The sequence below is a fragment of the Cyprinodon tularosa genome, unplaced genomic scaffold (assembly GCF_016077235.1).
Source record: "Cyprinodon tularosa strain WSP-4 unplaced genomic scaffold, ASM1607723v1 ctg623, whole genome shotgun sequence".
Lineage (NCBI taxonomy): Eukaryota > Metazoa > Chordata > Actinopteri > Cyprinodontiformes > Cyprinodontidae > Cyprinodon > Cyprinodon tularosa.
In genome coordinates, this window is record NW_024039367.1 from 99,372 (window position 1) to 122,864 (window position 23,493).

A 23,493-nucleotide genomic window follows, 5' to 3' on the forward strand; every position below is an offset into this window, starting at 1 on the left:
TCATCATCAGTGTTGTTTTTACATTTGCATTAATTTAGAAACAAATTCAAACCTACAAAAAAAATTAACTGTGCAGGAGACTGCAGATATTCACTAACTTTCACTTCAAAAATGATCAGTTCAAAAAGGAAAGTTTATTATGATGAATTTGTTTGGTGCCGGTCATGACTTAAACAGTTTCCTTTCTATCAGTCTGTACTATTGTGCTAAGAGGATTCATTTCCTCCATTCTGTACTGGAATAATGTTTTAATTTAGGCCAACAATCGAACGCTCCAAGAGAAAATCCTGCTGGTCAACAGTCTGGTGGAGGCTTTCGGAAACGCTTGCACCGTTATTAACGACAACTCCAGCCGCTTTGGGAAGTACTTGGAGATGAAGTTTACCAATGGTGGAACAGTGGTCGGCGCGCAGATCTCAGAGTACCTGCTGGAGAAATCCAGAGTCATCCACCAAGCAATGTAAACACCTCATTCTTCCTGTTCTTGACTTGTCTTTGTACCCTTGTGAAATTCATCTGCACTGACATTCATAGAAATTCAAATCACCCAATGAGAAAACAGCACCACAAAGGTTATGTTTCGACTCGCTGGCTGTGATCAGTGTGTAATGGACTGTCTCTTTCCTTCCTTTCACCTTTACTTACCCATTTGAAACAGGTGACATTTTCCTTTGGCCTGTACTTCGGTCACTGCGTCTTTTCCTCTTATCAGGTGTCTGGGGATCAGACCGGGTCAAGTGCAGAGGGAGGCCCATTTCTTGTTTGATCAAAGATTGTTTTCTAGCGAGCAGAACTTCAAAGACACACTGAAGTATTTCATTAATAGACGGACACAAGGGTCAGAGTGGGCTGATTTGGCAGGAGGCCCTGTGCACAGCTAGATTTTCTGAAGCTTATTAGGAAAGCAGAAGCTCCACATTAAGCTGCAGATTCTTTAAAACATAGTGTGTGTTGCAAAAAAGATCAAAACAGGAGAATATGATGCTTTTTGTGTGTAGTAGACACATTTCATTAAGATTAGTGAAAAAAAAGTCCAAACCCAGACTTAGTTATTTTTCACTGCATAAGAAACCCCTATCACTTAATATAGAATAGAATAGAAGAGAATAGAATAAAATAGAATGGAATTGAAAAGAATAGATAGAATATTCAGTAAAATACCCAGAATGGCTCTATGTCAGTGTGGGTAACATAGAGCCATTGGCTTTAAACTTAAATTTATTTATTAGCATCACTCAAAGTCCAGGCATAAGTCCAAATCAGCAAATAAATGATTTACTACAGTTAATTACATTTTATTTATATAGCATCAATGCACAAAACCTGCCATCTCAAGGAGCTTTACAGATATAATTCAACCAGATCAAACAGTCAGGTTGGTTATAGATTTTCTGTCTAAGGAAACTGGCTGAATGCATCAAGCTTTTGACTCTGCAGGATTTGCTCCAAGATGAGCTTATGTCGATGACATATGCTTCTATTGTGTCATTGACACAGAATGGGCTCATAGCCAAACAGGGCCAATCCAGATAAAGCTACTATGATTATAGAACTGACTTGCAGAATGGGAGAATAGAGATAGAATGAAGCAATATAGTGAAAAGTGTTCCCTGTGTCCTCCGGCAGGCTAAGCCAATAGCAGCATAACTATAGAGCTAGCTGAGTACAAGCTGTGCTTCTCTAACTATAGGCTTTATCAAAAAGGATAGTTTCAAGCCTAGCCTTAAAACAAATTATGCCAAGGAAGGAAAAGTTTAGGAATAATCAAAAGTCTAAAAATGAATGTCACAAAAGAGAGATGTGGGGGAAGAGGGCTTTGGACAAGAGAAGATAATTTTTTTCCTATTAATATGTGGGATCTTGTTAGAATAATGAATAATAAGACTGAATCAAAAGATGCTTCAACAACAACATTATTGCATAAAGGGTGTGCTGACATTTTTGACCAGGTCTGCAGGTGTTTTCCATTTTTTTCCCTTTAACACAATTTTTCTTTCATTTTTCCTTCACTTGAATAAACCATTTTGAATAATGACCAGGCAATAATTTCCCCATTGCATTATAACAACACATTATTAGTGTGAATCCCAGTTATAATTTGGTGGTTAAGCCCTGTCCTCACACTGTAATTCACTACTTCGCCTTAAACCCATCAGTGCCTTACCAAACCAAACAATCACATCAAATTCAGTGTTCTTACATGATTTTCTGTTTTTCACAGGGGTGAGAAGAACTTCCATATTTTCTACTATATTTATGCTGGTCTGGCTGACAGGAAGAAGCTTGCCCACTATAAACTGTCTGACAGCAAGACTCCTAAGTAGGTTTTAATTTTTGTAAGATGTCTCCTTTACTCCAAAAACTGTTTACTTTGCCCTCTTTAAGAGCCCAGCCCTCACTTTTGTGTTTTTTCCTTGTTCTGCAGGTATCTTTATACTGAACACATGAAGTTAGGCCCTGACATTGTGAGCAATGCCTTCTACAAGGAGCAGTTTGATGCAGTGGAGCAGTGTTTCAAAGTCATAGGATTCACCCTGGAGGTATGATTTGCTGCAGTGAATATTGGGTACAGAGCTGTGAGAAGCCCCACCTCAAGCCTGCACCCCTCACATATAGATCTCAGGCTCTCATGGCCCAGACCCCAAACTCAATTGTTGTATTACAGATCATCAAACAAAATGAAAATAATCTCGATTAGAGGGGATTTCTCTGCAAAGTAGAATGTGGTTGATAAATTAGGTAAAAATATGTTTTCCCTTTTTCATCTGCTATGTAGCATAAAGCAGCAAACACATGTTGGCAGCAAGGTGTCGTCATTGAGAGGGCTAATGAGCCTCAAAGACCAGACCTCTCCTGGGATCTGTACGTCAATATCACTTATCCTATAAGCACTCTGTGGAGCTGGAGCTGCAGAGTGGTGCATCACTTCTGTCAGTGTGATTTGCTTCTACAGGGATTTAACTACATATTTAACTACATATCTACTGAAAGGTTTATTTCAAGGTCGTTATTTTCATTTTGACTGTTTTATTTGCCTGCTTTCAATTTTTTGGGGGGAATATTTTAGTTAGTTTGTTAATTCATAAATGTTTTTATACAAAAATCGCTTGAAGAGCCATATACTACGGAAGCCGAGAGTGGTCATACACAACTTTTTTTTTTCCTTTGCCTTCTTGAGATAATGAGATGATTAACCTGTATGAGTAATGAATGAGGCTGGCCAACAGCCCTGGATTTCCAGTCCATCCATGCCTGCGGTGCCTGTAGTTGTGCAGTCACGTTACCGCATGTGCGCAAATAATCAGTTTTTTAGTTTCCTTTTTCTTTTAACTCATTGTCCGGTCATGGTGGATGATTGGATTGCGTGGAATACAGTAGAAACAAAACTGACTAGTTTTTTAATAAAAATCTTGAATCTGGACTCATTGTGGGGGTCAATGCGTCTTATACCTGTTACAGGTGTGACACTTTGGCTGTTCAGAAAACACTGGCGTTAAAGCGCCATAGACAAAGGTCTAATTGATTATGAATCAGAAATGGAAGCAAATCATCAAACTAACAACGTTGTCTCATTACCTTAAAGTTAAACACAGGATTATTAACAGAATTACACATGGGCTGCCATGACTTAAAAATTATCTACTGCTGTTGTGGTATTGAAGGAAGTAATCAGTTTTAACACACACCAATCATCTCGTTATGACTACTAGAAAACAGCTTTTGTTATCTTTAAATAAATAGAAAATTAACTTTTTTTCTCAAGAAAACCACCATGAAAAAACTTCTGAAGGACACTACAGGTCTCAAGTTCCGTAATATATAAAGCCACCTTTTTTTCATATATTTGTTGTTAAGAAGCAATCCTTATTTATTTAAGGTATCCGTATTTATAAAATTATCACTTGCTTGGACTTCAGGGTAGATAAAGATCAGGATAAGAAGCATTCAATTTTTAAATCACAGAAACATACTCAATATACACTTGAACCACTTTAGTGATCTGAACAAGATATTTCTCTAACACTAAGCTTTGCTGTTTTTGAAAAATGAAATGGTTCTTGCAGATGCTGGTAATGTTTTTTTGGTCAAAACCGATCATTTAGTATTTTTAAGACTAAATAGCATAACCCCCTATCTACTGCAGATTGCCAGACTACATGCAGAAGGTGCTTATATGATGGCATTGTGGAAGGCAAAGATATTATCTACAATATTTTATAATTATTACGTCATAAAAACGCGTGTGCACTGCTGCAGTTATCCATTTCACTTAGAGAAGGAAAGAAGGAGAAAGTGACTCAACTGTGTGGAGTGCAGCAAATACCTTGAAAACTTGCAGCTATTCCTTGGATTCTGTAAAAGAGTTTTTGGAATAATTACAACAGCCTACATTTAAAAAAGTTGATCCACTTCATGAAGTTGAAGCTATAATTTATTGTTTAGTCAAATGGAAAACAGCTTCTTGGTGAAAGCAATAATCACGCTGAACTCTACTATGCACTGTTTTTATGGTGGTTATGTTTGTTTGTATTGTATATGTTGTAAATAACCCAATATGTATTTCTATATTGTATATCATAGACTGTCTGCACTGTCTCTGGAGCTGGCACCTTCTAACTATAAACTCACCGTACATTTCTATAATGACAAAACATTATTCATGTATTTATTTAATATGCTAAAGATAACGCATTTGGACAGAAAACACAATTTAAGGTTGAGACTATTTAAGGTTATTTCTAAAAATAAATCTTATTTCCAGGAGTATTAATTTATATAAAGCAGCGCTTAGTCCCTAAGTCACTCTAATTTGGGTATATGCATTTGCCTTTTTTTTTATATATGTGATACCCTTAAGTAAGTAATATATTAAGCACATCTCATTTCTAGCATAACATTAGTGAAACATGGAAGTGAGAGCCTCATAATGCCGAGATGTGTTTTTTTTGTCAGAACTGATGAAAAGAATGGAACTAAATCCAGAACAATCATTAGGAAAACCAGTAGCATCTAATTAGGTTGGCTAAACACAAATGCATGCAGTACTTTAATGAGAGAATCATTCTATATCAGACAAACCAGTAAAAAAAAAATCCTCATTCCTATACAACTTGTTAATCCATGCTGCTCCAAAAGTAAATTTTTTGAGCAAATAAATAAGGTTGTGTACATATAAACATATAGGCATTCACATATGCCTACACACATCATGCCTCATTCTGACAGTTGTTAGCTCACCAACCACAATCATAGCACAAAAATTATAAACCCATCTAAGGGTACCCATTGATGTTCACCACCCTTTGCCCATCGCATATCTTTTTAAGAAAATCATTTGGAGCCTGTTACTAAACAGTCTTGTATTGGAAATGCTTTAATTCAACACTGTGCTTGTTCCATACTTTATTGGAATGTAAATTCTTTTCATGTTTGGTTGAGGATTTAAGATTTTGAAATGTAGATTATCCCTATAATTTTACCCTCACTCTGTCTCAAAAAGTTTCTAATGCTGTCCAGTTGCTGTTTCTGGCTTTACACATTAGTTGTGAGATTAGAGAATTTAAGTAAGCAGGGATTGATGAATAATGGATTAGTGTGGTCATGATAGCACAGCCCTATGATTTATTCTGATGGCTCTTTTATGCAGCATGCACAGCTGTTTGATTAATATATGGTAGGTGTTGCACAGGTGTGTTAAAATCTGTTAACATTAAAGGATGTGTTTGGAATGCTTTTAGATCATTAGCTTTAATATGAGGCTTCTATTCAATCTTAAAATATTCAATATTCAGGCTTGAGAATTTTATTTCATTTCCTTTTTTCAACTCTAGCCCATTTATTTTGACTTTCACATCTTAATTTCCTTTATGATTTCCTAATAACAGGAACATTTCCAGGTTCAAGGAGAGTTTATTTTTTCAAACCAGATTTTTTAGCCTATACTACTCTGGTGTGATATCCTCCAAAGGCTGCTGTAAGCGCTCACCTGTAACCAAAATATATGTGTTATAAGCAAACTTTAATATGTGTGTTATGGAAAAAATAAATAATATTCATCCTAACACTAACCCCTGGGGGATACCACAAGTCTAAGCATGATGACTGTTAATCACCTAATTTTCACAAACTGTTATCTGCTACTTAATTAGCTCTTCATCCACTCCAGAACAAGCATCTCTACATTACATTGCTGTAGTTTCCTTATTGAGATATTGTCATAAAATATGTAAAATGTTTATTTAGATCAACAAACAGACCAACTGCATACTTCTTTTTATCTGTGTAGCTACTGACTTCCTCTATTAATTACAGGAGTAATTAAGAAGTGAATCTCTGCGATCTAAATCCATAAAGACTTTCAGAATCTAGTTTTCGTTTATCAGCTAAGTTCTTCTGTCAGCGTTTTCCAAAAGTTCTGGATAGCTATGGAACAAGAGAAAAAGGCCTATAGTTTGTGAAATTGTGTGTGGGTTTTGTATGATAATCCAATTTTTGCCATTTTCATTTGTTTGAAAATGTACCCATTTGGAAAGAGAGGTTTTTGGTTTTTACAATAAATTTGTCTTACTTCTCAGGGAAATATCCTGATTTGTGTGCATATAAATATGCTGAATGAGGAACAAAAAATAAATAAAAATCAAAAAGCTAAAAAGAAAAAAAAAATACAAAGCTTCCAAAGAAAGCTTTGAAGGACTACAGAAAACCTGTATATCTATAAGGAACCAATTAAAATAAAAGGATCCCCAGAAGGGTTGGCTTCTTGAACGTAGTATATAAAAAAAAAAAACCTAGAGTTAAATTTTTAGCAGCTATTTATATTTCATTTTTACAGGAGCTGGGCAGCGTTTACAGCATTCTGGCTGCCATCCTTAACTCAGGAGACATTGAGTTTTCTGCTGTCGCCTCAGAACACCAAACTGACAAGAGCAACATCACCAACATTTCTGTCCTAGAGAACGGTGAGAATACAGTCGAACACTAAATGTATGAGGAGATTGTAAATTTGTTCTGCTCTCTGCCCCTCTCCCTCTTTCGCCTTCCTACATTAACTCTGCACAGAGCTCCATTTGGAGTTAGGATAAATATAGCACACTATTATTGAGGAATAAATTATACATCAGCAGAGACATGTAATTTACTGAAAATTATTTGCAAACACATTTTATAATAATTAGATTTGCACTGCGTGGTTTAGATAATCTTTTCTAAATAGAAGCACATGTTCTAGGCTGGTTATATCAAAATGTTTTAATCCATTTTTTAAATAGCAATGTTTTCCTGCTCATTTGCACATTGCTTCACCCAGTTTTGAACTGAAAACATTTAAACATCCCCTATCTTGTGTTTCCTGCCAGTGGCATCCCTACTACGTATCCGATCAGACGAGCTCCAGGAAGCCCTGACATCCCACTGTGTTGTGGCCCGGGGCGAGACCATCGTCAGGCCCAACACGGTGGAGAAAGCCATGGAGGTGAGGGACGCTATGGGGAAGGCTCTATACGCCAGGCTCTTCAGCTGGATCGTGAACCGGATCAACACACTGTTGCGGCCTGACAGTCAACCAGGGTGAGACCAGCAGCAGAAAAAGGGATACCTTTTTTTTTTTTTGTGCGTTTTTTTATTTAATTGATATATTAAGTTATGCAAAGAAAAGATATGTAGATATGTAACCCGGAAGCCCATTGAAGCAGTCGTTATAAAGGGACACCTTGTTGTTAGTTGACGTGAATGATTTAATGAATATTTTACTTATATAAGGGCCTTGGATATGCCTTAGAATTATTAGGTTAAGTATAAGCATATACATTTGTTGTAATATGGATGAATATATTATTTTGAACTTTTAGTTCTGTTAAATTTCATTATTTATCAAAAATAACACTGCAAAAGTTTGATTAAAATGCAACTGTTCTTCTAATTACCCTGAACATATAGCTCAGTTATTAAAAACAAACAAAAAACAAACAGCCCTAATAACATTTAGATCAGTGTCCCTCACTATGCTGCAGAAGAGCTCCCTGATTTCCATTAAAAGCCTCAATAGTAGTCCTGGTGAGATAGATGACAGCGCTTGTCGCCAGAATTGGTAAAGCTTACATTGATTGGTGAATTTCAGGAAATAGTCCATGGCTCATAAACAAAATTATGAATCAAAGTCATTGCTAAAATAGTCAGGTACTTTATTTCAAACAACAGCAAATTAGCTTTGGAACCAGGAAGCTTTATTTAACTCCCACACTTACCAAAAAAATGGTTGAACCCTGTTGTCTGAACAGACACACATTAATACGATTACATTTGTGTAATATCACACCAGTCTGTAACATTTTTTTTGTTCACCCAATTCTGTATTTTAAGGTGAAGTTTAGAAAAATAGTGATTGTCCTTCTTTATTATCTATTCCAGTAGTTCCAGTGGCAAAAAATAAAGTTCCTCAGTGTTAAGCTGACACTGGCGCTATTGACAGCTTGCACACTGTTTGCACACTTTGTTTAGAAAACCTCTCATTGACTCTGACAAGTTGTCTTCTTCTTACTGTGACCAGACAGCTTGCTGTCCGTCCCATCTGACTATGAAACCGTTAGTTTTCTAGTTCCCCTCAGTCATGTTATGAAGTGTTCCATTAATTACCAGTTAAAAAAAAACACAAGGGCTGCATCATGCAAAACAAACTTTTTTTTATTTGTAAATAACATAATTTGGTATTCCTTTATCACAATCATGCCCAAAGTGGTATTTGATTTAATTCATGCATTTCTGAGTTATCCTCATGAGTTCTGCTTTCTGAGCAACAGCCCCTCCCAATTTTGGAAAAAAGAGACCATCACAGTTTTTTGTAGGAAAGGGATTACTTGTACCATCCTGGAAGTACCTACTGTACCACTCCTGGTAAACAAATGCCCACTTTCCTGGATCAGCAATTGGTGATGTGAGGCAGACCGGGATCATTTATGCTCAAAGTTGAGAAGATGTAGCCTGCAGCGTGGTATCCACTGTCTATTATTTTAGCTAATGTATGTTGGTAAAATGCATTATCCAGCTGCAGTTGCCTCAGACTATGTTCAGTGTTCCTAATGTGCAGAAATGGTGTGATACAGCATCCAAATACTACATACAAATATCTTTCTTCTGAGGTGAAAGAAAAATCTAATATTTTATGATAAATGACTACTCCAAATTAATAGTGTTGAAGTAAATATTTCATCATATATGCATATAGTTGACTTGGTGGTTCCAGGACTGCTTACAGACATCCCAAATGCTAATACTGACAGTAAGTAGAGTGGAACTTGGATACAGCTGAGCATTGCAACAGGAAAATGACTCCAAGTAATGGTCTGAACTAGTTTTGGGAAGCTTCAAAATGCTATTGAATGAACTTCAAAAAGCACAAACCTCAGACCTATCAAAAGTAATGGACCATGCTTAAAGACCTGTAAAAAAAAAACAATTTAGATTAGCTCTGCCAAATCCACCAATAAGAGTGCTCAAATGTTCAGCCAGTATTGTGCCAAAAGTTTTTATGTGCCAATGAAAAGTATATGTGTTTCTTGTGCAGTTTAATAATAGATGTTAAAAAAATGCACTCAAAGGTATAGTTCACCCAAACTTTAAGATTTATATAAATGTATTACAAACCATTAAAGTATTGAGATTGATAGAAATCTTAGTTTTATCATTTTGATTTTAATATATTACAAAATATTTTTTGAAGCAATCTGCCTAACTGTTAACAAAAATACATTCAAAACCCAGAAACACTACAGGATACTACAATGATAATTTCTTCTTGCTGTCAGGGTCACAATGGGTACATAGCTGCTTCCTTAAAAGAAAAACAAAGTTCATAACTGGTATTTATGGGATGCATTACTGCAGTCTATTTGAGTACTTTACTAATACTTATAACTTTTTGGGGGATTATGTTTTGCTACAAATGAGGTTTGTATGGGTTATTTTTCAATAAAGCTTACTAACCAGTTTCTGTGGGCAGATATAAAGTAGTTTATGTGTGCCTTACAAAAAAACAACAACTAGTTACCAGTTAGAATAAATTGTTAAAACCCCAAAATGAATATTTTAATTACTCTGATTACTTTAAACTTGTACAGTTAAATCAGAATCATAGCAGCTGTAAGAAAATCTGTATTCTTTTTAGTTGAATCAGTTTAATTTACGTTTTAAAGAGAAAGTGTGAGAAGAATTTTTCAGACAAGTTTTCGATTGTAAATAGTTTAAAAAACGTAATATATTTGTTCCTTGTTAAATTCAGAAGAACGGAATTGATCAGCGTTTGCTTTACAAGGAGGCATGGTTCTAACTGGGCTGAATCGGCTTCTTTGTTGTTCTTCTCAACTCTAGGGAGGATGATAAGGGCCTGAACATTGGCATTCTGGATATCTTCGGCTTTGAAAACTTCAAGAAGAACTCATTTGAGCAGCTCTGCATCAACCTCGCCAATGAGCAGATCCAGTTTTACTTCAACCAGCACATCTTTGCTTGGGAGCAGGTAGAGTCACATCTAAACAACACACCCCATCAGTTAGATCAAATACTACAGCTGAGGATCCTTCCAACTAAAAGCACTCTGTCTGCAGTTTTCACAGTCATTTCCATCTAAACCTCACTAACACGTCTTTTGTCTGTCTGAGCTTTAAGAGCTTTCACTAAAATCTGCTGCTCTCTATCTTTATGGCAGATTGAGCTTCACAATTCTCCCTTTGTGATGTCTCATGGGAGTGTTTGCCTTGAGGGGGGTCACAGAATGGTTTGCTAATGTTAAACGATTTGGACCTACCCGCAGAGCGGGGCAGTAAATCATCCCAAATGAGGGTCTATTAGGAGCTGGAGACACTTAATGTTGGACTTAAATTCACTCTTGGGGATTGTTGGAACCAGGCCCAGAAATACATTGTCCTCTGCCGACTGAATGTACACTGAGAGCATATGTGAAATGTTCAGTACTGAGATTAATAAGCATTTCCTAGGTGTCCAAAGTAATGCTACTGTATTTTATCATGAGTGTAGCTGAGATTTAGGCCACTTTGCCCCAATCAAATTTTGCTGAAAAGTGTGGATAAAACACCAGATTCATAATTCTGGAATGTTAGGCGAGGCAAGGCAAATTTTTTTTGTATAGCACAATTCAGTACAAAGACAATGCAAAGTGCTTTACTTGATTAAAATATAGGAAAATAATACAGAATCAAGTTTTATTTAGTTAGGTCGTAGCTACAACTTTTCAATTAAAACGCCTAATTTTTCAAAATAATACATTAGCAGAACATCTAGCGTGGCGCTTAATAACATTATTGATTTTATTGAAAAATGAAAAGATATATCATATAAATATGAATAACAGTTTTGTAGATTTTGACGGATCCAAAATATTAAAATATCTATTTCTGGTTATGATGCCTTTCATGTTGACATAAAAGGAGTCCACAAAAATAGGAATAGTAGCGAAAATCACATAATAGAGCTGAGAAATGGTTTCTTACTGGTAGATTTAGCCAAAAAAACAAAAAGTAAACAATAGAAGGATGAACATGAACCAACCTTAGAGCGTTGCTTCTGACTTAAGGAAGTAAAGGGAAACTAAAGCTACGGGTTGAAGTTGCCACTTTCCTTATTGGCGGGTTAATGTTTGCTAATCCTAAAGAAAGGTTTAGGATTACTGGCCCTGGCAACCGATCACTGGCATGGAGGAGTTAAGTTGAAGCGATCTCCTTTGAAATGAAATCTTTGAATAGTTTAACATAATTAAAGCCAGATGCAATCGTGCAATGTTTCACCCTAATTATGGAATAAGGATTTTTACTAACAGAGCTTGTAGTTACAAACATGCTACATACAGGTTTTTACAAAATACATTCTTGCTGTTTTCGGCCCTCAAACAACATTGTTGTGTCCTTCAAGGAAATCCAGGGGTTGCTATAGATAAATGTGCTCAGGGGTTACTGTACTGCTTCCTGCAGGTTAATTATACAATTGCATTGCACTTTACTGATGCATACTGCATATTTATGGAGTTCCTTGTCTTTTTCAGGGTATTCCAGATATGCTTAGATGCTACTTATGAGCCACTTTTTTATATTGACAGGATCTATATGAAAATCTGTTGCTATTTTTGAAGTGCTGATTTTTAGAGGTTACTGATGTGATTTCATGGCTACTCACAGTGCATTTATAGGTCAATTTACTCACCTTAAGCATTATACAATTCTTTGGGGTTATTTTTTGGTGTTAGCTGGTTACTTATAGGATCCTATTGCTACTTACACTGCAAGCAAATGAAATCTAAGTACATTTTTCTTAACATAAGTGCATGTTTTTTTGACTAGAGCAGGTATTGCGTCTCTTAATGTGCTGTGGCAGCTTTGTTTTGCCACAGCTCTGCTGCCTGCACTTCTCCAGCCAGCCTGATTGCACACACCTGCCCTCAATCATCTCCTCCTGTGTATTTAGGCAGTTTGATCCCCTCTCTCCATGCCAGTTCATCTTTGTTTCTTCCAGCAGGTCTTCCAACCCTTTTTCCACCTTTCTAGCCTGTAGTGATCTTTGAACCTTTTGTGCTTCGACTTTGCCTCAGCCCGGTGCTTTTGGTTACCTCTGCCCTCTTGATTGATTCTCCGTGTTCCGACCTTACGACTGTCATTAAACAGCTTTTTTTTTTTTGGAAACTGTGAGTTGTCGTTTGAGTCATTCCTGCTCAGTCTAGCACAATGAAGCACCCACAGGTCTCTTAAAGGGGATTAAATGAGTACTTAACTGCAGCTTACAGTTTCCTAATGAGATTGTACTGTAGCTCACAAGCTCCTTATGAGTTACTATAAAGATATTTTCTCACCACCTAGTCTTAAGGGATACTTTACTTAAACGTATAAGGTCCTTACAAGTAACTGCTCCCTGTAGAGTCCTGGAAGGTACTAACTGATGCTAAAGTTGCTTTTAGGTTACTTTTCTGAGGCTTGTTTGCTATCCAAAGTTTGCTTACAGGGTATTTTTTTTATTACTTACAATTTCTTATGATTACCTCTACTACAACTACATTCATATTTACAGGGTAATTTCATGCATGTATTTATCATGCTTTTTAAAGGGTACTAACTCCAAACCAATGAGGAACTTTCCACAGTCTTACCATTTCGATCAGTCCTGGGCATTTTTCTGTTACTTTTTAAAGCACCGACACATTACTTTACATCTATATGTTCAGACTGGGAAAAATATACTTTTTCCAATAGCAACTGGGGCAGGATATTTATGAGGTCTACAGCACTTCCTTACAGGGTAATTACAGGTTATTAGGCTATACTTGACATACGTGAAATGAGCTTAAATTAAAAAAAGAGAGATAAACTAAAACCAAAAAAACTGAAATAGTGAGGTGATTTAAGTTTACACAGTAAAAAAAAAAAAAAAGTTAAAAAAGAAGAAGTCCTAAATTAAATGATTTTCCCTCCTGATCAGGATGAGTACCTGAATGAAGAGGTTGATGCTCGGATGATTGAGTATGAAGACAACCGGCCTCTCCTGGACCTGTTCCTGCAGAAGCCGATGGGGCTGCTGTCCCTGCTGGATGAGGAGAGCCGCTTCCCACAGGCCACCGACCAAACACTCGTAGGTGAGTCCATCAGGAGGAGTGTGGCCTTGCTCCTGTCTAGTGTAGATTCAAATACTTTACATGCAATTATTTTTTATTTGTTTAAAAAAATTTATTTATTTACAGTATTAACTTATTAAAGTGTTACATTTATGGAGGTTCTATAAACAAAATAATTCATATTCTGAAAAAAAAAAAAAAAACTTTTTTGTAAGTTACACCCAAATAAAGAGCAAAAATTGTAGTACATGGTATAGTTATGTAATTGGTTGAATGTTTTACTTTTTTGTATTTTAGAGAAATTTGAAGATAATCTGAAAACAAAAAGCTTCTGGAGACCTAAAAGGGTTGATCTTGGCTTTGGTATTCATCACTATGCGGGGAAGGTAAGTCTTCCTTTGTTACCTTAAAAATGCCTTTTGTAAAGTTTTGTTTTTTTGTAGTTGATACCTTCCTGTCTTAAAAAATATTTTTTTTCTACCTTGTGAACTTTAAGGTCATTTACAACGCATCTGGCTTCTTGGCCAAGAACAGAGAGACGCTCCCAGCTGATATCATCCTTCTCCTGAGGTCATCAGAAAACGAGTTGATCCGTAAACTGGTCACTCATCCTCTCACCATAACGGGTAAAACTAATAGCAGCATTATGGAAACTAAATAAAACTACCTGACAACTATTGGTTGTGAGATAAAAGATTTATCTGGGAACTCTGTAGGAAGTTTAAGAATCCAGCAATAGTTTCTTTGTCGTCATAATAACAGCCTTGGAGCTTCTCTAACACGAAGAAACATTTCATGAGACTGAAAGATGCATCGCAACAATTGTTCTTTAGGGATATAACATAAATCAAACTTTTTTAATACTATATAATACAATTTGTTTTCCAAAATGGTAAAAAGTCTGTTTAAATTGTAGCTCAGTAGCAGTAATGAAGTCAGAGATATTGAAAATTACACAATCATTTACATTTATTTGAGGGTTGCTGTTTGTCTTTAAGAATGAGTGCTGACTCATAGACCACCCTGCTTATTGTTCATGCTTTACTACAATAATTCCCACTGGTTTATGATTGTTTTTCTTTATTTCTGATAAGTATGGTAAAAGAAAATCCATCTATCTATTTATTTGCTCCGTCTTTCTTCAGCTGACAAAATGTCAAAGCTTGGCACTGTGCTTTAAAGCAAGGCAGAAATGAGAATGAGTCGTCTCTGTTTTTACATGGCAGGGATATTACCCATAGTTCTCTTTATAAAACAATCACTTACGAAGTAAAGAAATATATAACCAGTATGTTATTTTTTTTTAAGAAGCAGCTCAGTGGACTGTTTACCATCTGTAATGCAATGTGAAGGCAAATGGCTCTGGCCTCCAATCCTGCAGCTTGGTCGCCTGCAGTATCTTTTTATAGGAAGCAAGTATAATGAGTTAGAACATTTAGGCTTTTTGAAACATTTTTTTTCTTTAATTGTGGCCTATAAAGCCACTAAACGTACATCCTGTAGTAAATGAAAATCAAGAATTGACAGGTCATGGCATAAGACTTGATTATCTCTTTCATGACATATCTCTTTGCAGTCACAAGTAAGAGTGTAAAGATTGAAATTCCTCCAAAATGTTTTTATTTTGCATTCAGAATGATAAAACTTAAAGACAGGACTATACTTAATTTTTCTGCAGCTGTTTTTGAGACCTTATCTGAGACATAGGACATGGACAGGAGGGGAGCAGCAAAAATAGTCGCTCTTCTACTACTGTAGAATATCAAACTAGATGATGAAACCCACTTTAATCATTAAGACAAACTCACAGGTGTTAGGCCAACTATTGATTTATTAAGTGGCTTGAGTCAAATGTTTACACATAAAAATAGGTTGTTATAATTTCAAACTGGTTCTCCTAAGCTTGGCAGCATGGGTTGCTTTTGGTGTGGCTGAAAAAAACAAAAACACAACAAATTTCTGATTATCCTAATTAAAAATTTTCTAAAATGTCTTATAAAAGTTTACTTTCAGTGAATAGGTGCTGTAAAAAGTAAATATGTGCATTTAAACTAAACCCTCTCTGAGGACGGTATTGAGGGTAATTTCTCTAGGGAAACTGTAATTTAATGCACTCCTCCTTTATCCACTGTTTATTTTGCAGGTAACCTTGCCCACACTAAGGGTAAAGGCACAAACACAATGCAAGGCCCGCGGACACCTACACGGACCATCACCTTGGCCAAGGTACAACATTATCTGAAATGTTATTGCTGCATCATCTCTTTTAACTTTTTACTAAAGCATACATTTTAGGTTTATTTTATTTTTATTCCTCTATGACAATCAATAAATGATCTAAACTAATGGTTGATACTGATGGGTTTGTCCAGAAGTATCTGTTTCTTCTCCTGTCGCTTCATGCTTGGTTTATTAATTTCCTTCTCCTTTTTCTTCCATCTTTTTCTCTGTCTTTGCTCTTCCTTCATTCAAGATGGGGATGCTTACATTATACAGCTCTTTTTCTATTAGTGAGGTAATCAACATAACTTTTTATGGATATCCTTCTTTGCAGGAATCTTTCCTCCTTTTAGAGATCTCCAAAACACATCCAGATTTCCCTTTTAGGTCTATTAGCGCTTCCTTAGAACCGATACACTTGAGCATAGTCATACCTGCTGCTCCTGTAATTGTTGCTTTGAAGCGTCATTTCCTTCTTCCTGATATGACATTTGTTTTTAGCTACTATCTGGTGTCTGGATCTCTCTTTGAGATAGATTTGCATTAAAAGCACCCTGCCTCAGGCTAACAACTACACTGCATTAAGATTAAGTATTCATACCCTCTACAGCCACCAATTTAAATCAAAGTAATTGGATTTCAGTTGATGTAGAAACACAATGTCATGCCTGATTCTGAGGGGGAAGAACAGAAAATGTTTCTTTCCTCAATTTTCAAAAGTCTGGCATGAACTCCCCTTATTAGTAAATGCAATTCATTTTTGCATCTTTTTATCTGAGAATAAATTCAGTGCCTTTGTGAAGACCAAGCAACATAGAAAACAAGGTTGAGAAGAAAGCAGTGAAAGAATTTAAAGCCTTGTTAAATTATAAAAGAATATCCCAATTTTTAAGAGTCATAACTGGATAATGGAAAGAGTGTGTGACAACTTTCCATGTCCTGGCCATTGAGCCGAGAAGCCAGCATATTGATATTGTTATCGCCCTATCAGAAGAGTGGACACTACAGTGTATCAGAAGGCATCTAGGGTCACAGCGAACATGTGATGGGAAAGAGGGTGTTCCAATAACAGGATATTTTGGACAATGTTTAGAAGAACTAAAACTTTAAAACCACAATCATAAAAGCCTAATTTTGAAACAGTAGGAGGCTGATAGCTTTTAGGCAGATGGATGGAGTCAGATACAAGATATTTCAGGAAGAAAACCTTTTAGGGGCTGCAAAAAAACTGGGACTAGAGTGGAGGTTTACCTTTCGGCAGGAAATCCCCCTAAAGACACAGACAGAGTTAGTATAAAGGAATAGTAAAGAGCGGAGGTCTTCAACAGGGGGTTCGCGACCCTTAGGGGGTCCATGGAGGTACTGCATGAGGGTTGCGAAAGTTTTGGTTTATTAGGCTTTTTTATATATATATATATATTCCCCCCTCCAATTTTTTCCACTAATTGAAATGTCTTTAACTCCACATTAACATGAATTCAACACACTGTAGTAAACAAATAAATGGAGGCAGAAGATGTCTTTCAGTCATCAATGCACACATTCAGGAACACGCAGGAGCTCTTTCAAGCTGGGCACCGTTTCATTCATTTCATTCAACACCTGTCCCATCAATGAGGAATCAGAATCAGAAATACTTTAATAATCTCAGGGAGAAATTACTTTCATTACATTACTCCATCTAATTGAGTGACTATCGGACCAGTTTGATATAACACAATTTCATTCAATATATATAATTAGGGGGTCCCTGCTCAATCTCGCCATCAGTTTGGGGGTCCTTGGCCTGGAAAGCGTCGAAGACCCCTGGTATTGAGGGTCCAGTCAACGTCCAGATGTGTATTTAGATCAATTCGCAAAAAAGAGGTTCACAAAACACCAAAGACGGAGCTATAAGCTTATTTTCATCATGATTTGACCGCTTAATGGTATGGAGAGACAAAAGGGACAGAAGATATGTTGCAAAATAATTAGACGTGAATATCCTTATAAAAGGATACTCTTATGGTAATACAGAGGTAAAAAATGTGTCATATTGCATTTAATGCTCAGAATTAAATGCAATTTACCGTTTAATTTTTTAAAAATGTTTTACTGCTTTTTTGGTCTGATATGTAACATTTTATATCTTATTATTCAATGTCACGGTTATGACTTTTGGAGAATTTTGTTTAGTTTGTACACTCTGTACAGGTTCTTGATTCTTTTTGGCCTTTTTTGGGGGGGTCACAGGCTGAAACATTTGGGAACTGATTATCTAAATAAGGATTTGTGACAGGAATTGACATTCAAAGTTCACAGACACAGTTCATGTATTCTACATCAGCTTTAGCTGCATTACAAAAACAAAATAGTTGAACCTTTTTATTTAGATGTGCAAAGCAACAGAACACTGGTTGAACACGGTGTTGAGTTAGACTAAATGTAATTTACATTCCACAATTTTCAGATGTCTGTTCATGAAAAGCATTTGAAAATAATGCATCATTTGTTTCCATGTCACGTAATTGAGCTACTCTATGCTGCTCTTTAAAAAATGTATAAATTTAATTTCAAAAATCTTTGGTTGCAGTATGATAACACCACAGGATTGTGTACTTGGCCCCCGGTAAACTGTGTGAGCCTATAAATATATCAGTAGCCAAAGTAACACCACAATCCTCAAGTTTGCTGATGATGATGCTTTGCCGCCACTTCTTCTGGACAGGATCCACTATTTGACAAAGAATTTTGTGAGATACACCCAAACTCTGCCTTGTGTGAATAAGGCCTGTATTTGACGCCTGTGGACATGGATTCAGACCTCCATTGGTGCTCTTTCATCCATCAGGCTCAACATCATCTCCACTTTTGATGGTTTCCATAAGGCTCAACCGAGCCTACTGCTGAACGTCTTCTACTGCTGCTCTATTTAAAGTTTGCTGATTTACAGCATATCTGTACAAAGACAACATAGTTTCTCCTCCCTCCCTGAAGGACCTCTATAGAACATTCTGTCTCAAGGGAGCACTCAGTATTATGGGGGGCTGAACTCACCCAGAACAACCTTGTGTTTGAACTAGTGCACAGGGGTCACAAACTTGCTCTCAGTAACAGGTTTTAAAACACAACAGTCACTCTAATCAATACCCAGATTTTTTGGAGCAAACCACATGCAATGCACAAGGGCTATTTTAATGATTCTGACCTATTTATTCTCTGTATTTCATCCTGCACAATTTTTTGTTACATAATTTCCCTATGCACTGGTGAGTGGATCAGTGCATAGGGAAATTATGTACTTGAACTTGAAATCTGGAAAATTTGAGGTAGTGCGAATACATTTGCAATCCATTGTAGTTTTGGTAAACAAGCTTCAAAGTTCTAAAAATCTACTTTACAATATTTAAAATGTCAATTTTTCAGTCTAAGCATTCAATAACCATCTCTGTTGTTTAGCATCTTCCAAATAAAACCCCTCCAGGCAACTTAATTATGGTATTTACTTGTGTGATTTGCTTTAGATTGCATTCGTACACGGCTGCACTGTCTGCTAAATGTAAGCCTCAAGGCGATTTACTAACCTCAAAGCAATTGACAGAAGCTAGATGCACTGCGTTTGACGAGGTCTTGAATTCATTTCCATTCATTTGCATATCTTAGAGCCTGAAAAGCTCATCAAAAGCTCGCCTCTTAAGAGGCAACAATGAACAGTTTAAAAAGCACAAACTGTATCAGGCTGATGGTTTGCTCAGTAATGATTACCCATTTCTGCTAGCATCTAGATGTAGATTTATTATCACATCCTTCCCGTTAGTTGTCAAAAATCTCTAGCTATTCACTGTGTCCTTTTGTTAATTGTAAAAGTTTTGTGATTTTTTTTGTTTGAGTTTGGAATACATGTATAATGGTATCCACTTCACTTTATTAGCATTAGATGTAAACCAGTTGTGTTCAGTTAGTGGGTGCTGTTCATTTTAGCACTTGTCCATTTGTATCTCTTGCAGCCTTCTTGGATATTAAAGCACACTCCAGAAAAACATTGCTTGCTCGATGTGCCTCTTCAAGACACAGTGCAAGTTCAAAAGGTGATTGGTGATTTTCCAAAGAGACAAAAGATACAGTTGATGCCATCAACATGTCAGGGATCCTTATCCTACCAAATAATCCAGTGACTACTCGATCATTTGAGAGGCCTTTAGATTTTTATAAAAACTGTCACACTTTTTGTTTTTTGTATTCATTTTTGTTAGATGTTTTTTATTTATTCATATATTCAACATGTCCTGTTTGCCAATATGGCACTTGGAATTGAAGTCAATTTTGTATGAGACTTGATCAGAAGTGGCTTTGAGGAAAAAAAAAGCCCACACTGCAAAAACAATCCAGAAATAAGTAAAAAAATTCTTAAATTAAGTATATTTACCCTTAATTTGAGCAGGTAAATAAGATGATCTGCCAATGGAATGAGTGTTTTTACTCTTAAAATAAGATAGTTAGATAATATTTACTTGAAATAAGACGATAAAATAGTTTTTTCTTATTTTAAAAGGAAATTGTCTTGTTCCATTGGCAAAGTGTCTTACTTACGTCCTCAATTCAAGGAAAAATTCACTTATTTTAAGAAAAAATAACTTATTGAGGTTTCTATTTTTTGCAGTGCAGATTGTTGAAGAGTTCATGCTGGCTTATATATATAAGCAGGATGATTTTTTCCTCATATTCCTTTCTTGCTTAGTCTTTGTCTCATCTGTAGCTTATTCCGTTTGCTGTTAAAGTCCACGTCTCCATGTGTGGTGGAAGAACAGAGAAGTATTCTTTTTTCGCATTCCTAAAAACAACTGCTTGAGATTTATAATAATTATAATAATTTCTAAAATTATTATAATCTAAACTACTTGAAAACTTGAGATTATAATTAATTCATTTTAAGTTGTTTCGCTCATCAGTGGGAGCAATGTAAGTGGAGAACAGTGGTTGCAAATAATCTGAGTGCAGAAGCAGTAAAATGCCATATGGAGAACAACAGATTGAAAAAGCTTTGTGACTGCATCTTTACCACTTGCAAATTGTCTTGGATGGGGAAAAAGGTACACTGTTACCGACATCTATCCAGAGCCAAGTCAAATCAAAGGAAGAACAGGTGTCAAACTGAGGAACCTGATGAAAGGGGAGGTTATGCAGCTTTTTTTGCTCAGTGTGCAAAATGTTTTCTCCTGGAAAACGCAGCAGGAAATATACTACAGCATACAATTTGCTAATTTTTTCGCTGCATTTGTTTTTCAGAAATCAGAGCCTTCTGATGCCACCTACCACCCAAGAGAAACAACCAACATGAAGACACAAACTGTGGCATCGTACTTCAGAGTAAGAAATTACCCCAGCTTTAAGCTGTTGTTTGTTTTCAGTGAAGTAATAAAAATTTCGCCATCAATATTTTCCACTGCAGTCAAACCATCTACAGTGTACCTTTAATCATAAAGTTTTTTATTTATGTAGATCAGAACTATAGATGTAGTTTATATGAAGTTAAAACAAATTAATTTTACAAATCAATTTATTGCAGCCTCAGATGATTTGTGCTACAGTATCCATTTTGCCGTGCAAATGAATGCATGATAGTGGTTTGAAATTAACCCTTTGTTTGTGTTTGACTCAACGTCCTTTTAAAAATACCACCACTTAAAAAAGCCCCAAATAAAGCAAAATAGAAGTGAAAATAAAAAAAAGCTCAGCTTAAATAGTTATATATAGAACCAAATAAGCCAGATGGACTTAAGAGCTATAGTGTCTGTTATATTTAGTCTACCATCTGGTAGAAATATATGGACACACTTATTATATTTCTAACTTTTGGTTGTAAAGTTTTGTTCTTTGGCAAGATCCCTGATGTGACATTAAAACTCTGAATAAGTTCTTTAAAATATGGTAACTTTGGCATTTTTAGTTTGTATTTTATCTTTTAAGTTGAACCAACCTGCTTAATGTAGATAAAAGTGACATGTTCCTAACTCTTTCTGAGATTCTTTCGCTTTCTTGATTTTTCTCATTAAACTCTGTCATGTTGTCACAGTACTCTCTGATGGACCTCCTATCCAAGATGGTGGCGGGGCAGCCTCACTTTGTCCGCTGCCTCAAACCCAACAATGATCGCCAGGCAAACAAGTTCGACCGCGAGAAGGTTCTGGTCCAGCTGCGATACACTGGCGTCCTGGAAACTGCCAAAATCAGACGACAGGGCTACTCTCACCGCATCTTGTTTGCTAATTTCATTAAGAGGTCAGACTACCACTAAAGAACCGTGGAAGCTCAGCTGAATATTTACACTTTTTATACTCACAAATAAACAAATGCATTGAATCCTGCAGGTACTACATCTTGGCCTTTAATGCTCACGAGGAGCCGGCTGCGACTCCAGAGACGTGCGCTGCAATACTGGAGAAGGCTAAACTGGAGAATTGGGCAATGGGGAAAACTAAGGTGCACAAAAATAATCTCTGAACAGATCATATATTTAGGAGCTAAACTAGCATGCATCACATCTAAAACCTAAACTGTTGATCAGTTTTAATTATCAGTGATTGGGATAGATTCTCTTTGACTGATGTTTTAGATTTATATAACTTAAATATATTATAATCATATTTTATTTAAATGTATCAACTAGATTTTCTTGAAATAGAAAGAATGTGAATTTGTGGAACAGACCTTGATTTAGCATTTGACTGGCAATTTGCAAAGTTAATGCAGATGGTTGGAGGAGCCAAAAACTGTACGCAAGTAAGAGTAGCACTACTTCAAATTTTTTTTTTTTACTCAAGTAAAAGTAAAAAGTATCCTTATCCAAGGAATTACTTAAGTAAAAGTAAAGAAAGTATTTGTTGAAAAGGCTACTTAATTATTGAATAATATTGGGTGATAGCAGCATATTATTGGCTCATAATGTTTAGAATTATGTAGAGCAACAGATTTTATGTGCAAGGTACAAAATAGTAAAAAATACGCAGAGGAAACACTTTTCTAAATCCATATATTTTCAATATAAAACTAACACAAACTAACAATAAATCTGTACAGGAAGAAATGTATATATACATTGACAGGATAAAAAATTGCTGTTTATTTTATAACAATCTGATCTACAAATTACTCAAAGTTGGAGTAGTGATACTTCACAAGAAGTAACACTATTCCTATTTTTTTTCATAATGTTAGTTAATGTAAAATTTAATGTTACTAGTTACTACCCACCCCTAGAATGAACTAATTAAATGGACGTTTTTTGAAAATATAGGGCTATTATCAACAATTTCAGTGGAAAAAAACTGCAATCTGGATGATCCCAACTTAAAAATCAAAGCAGAATCCCTGCTCAAATGTTAATAATAATAAAGCTTAACCGTTCCTCTTTTCTCCAACTGTTGAACCATGTCTAAGTAATTTATGTTGGGCTTCAAAGGTGTTCTTGAAATACTACCACGTCGAACATCTGAATCTGATGGTGCAGCAGGCAACACAAAGGATCATCCTTCTTCAAGCTTCTGTCCGAGGCTGGCTGGGAGCCAAACGCTACCAGAGGCTGCTCAAAGAGCGAGAACATAGTGCTCTAGTGCTTCAGTCAGGTCCGTTAAGTCTTCACTAAGGTCCTGTACTCAAAACATGGTCAACTGTTAGAATTTACACTGATC

At 36.0% G+C, this 23,493-nt stretch overlaps 1 protein-coding gene across 6 annotated transcripts in view; it reads left to right on the plus strand.

The window, feature by feature from the left end:
* The window catches only part of myo3a (myosin IIIA), an 86,979-nt gene that overhangs the window by 47,250 nt on the left and 16,236 nt on the right, over window positions 1-23,493 (plus strand). For 3 of the 6 annotated variants that reach the window (XM_038307931.1, XM_038307932.1, XM_038307936.1), the window contains 16 exons: window positions 258-460; window positions 2,222-2,320; window positions 2,426-2,540; window positions 6,833-6,959; window positions 7,356-7,566; window positions 10,363-10,510; window positions 13,474-13,627; window positions 13,904-13,992; window positions 14,103-14,232; window positions 15,750-15,832; window positions 16,080-16,121; window positions 19,813-19,893; window positions 21,092-21,172; window positions 21,879-22,084; window positions 22,174-22,285; window positions 23,265-23,427. In XM_038307931.1, the coding sequence (XP_038163859.1) occupies window positions 258-460; window positions 2,222-2,320; window positions 2,426-2,540; window positions 6,833-6,959; window positions 7,356-7,566; window positions 10,363-10,510; window positions 13,474-13,627; window positions 13,904-13,992; window positions 14,103-14,232; window positions 15,750-15,832; window positions 16,080-16,121; window positions 19,813-19,893; window positions 21,092-21,172; window positions 21,879-22,084; window positions 22,174-22,285; window positions 23,265-23,427 (2,044 nt within the window). The remainder of the gene's footprint in view (window positions 1-257; window positions 461-2,221; window positions 2,321-2,425; window positions 2,541-6,832; window positions 6,960-7,355; window positions 7,567-10,362; window positions 10,511-13,473; window positions 13,628-13,903; window positions 13,993-14,102; window positions 14,233-15,749; window positions 15,833-16,079; window positions 16,122-19,812; window positions 19,894-21,091; window positions 21,173-21,878; window positions 22,085-22,173; window positions 22,286-23,264; window positions 23,428-23,493) is intronic. The other 3 variants (XM_038307933.1, XM_038307934.1, XM_038307935.1) reach the window with 2 other exon arrangements.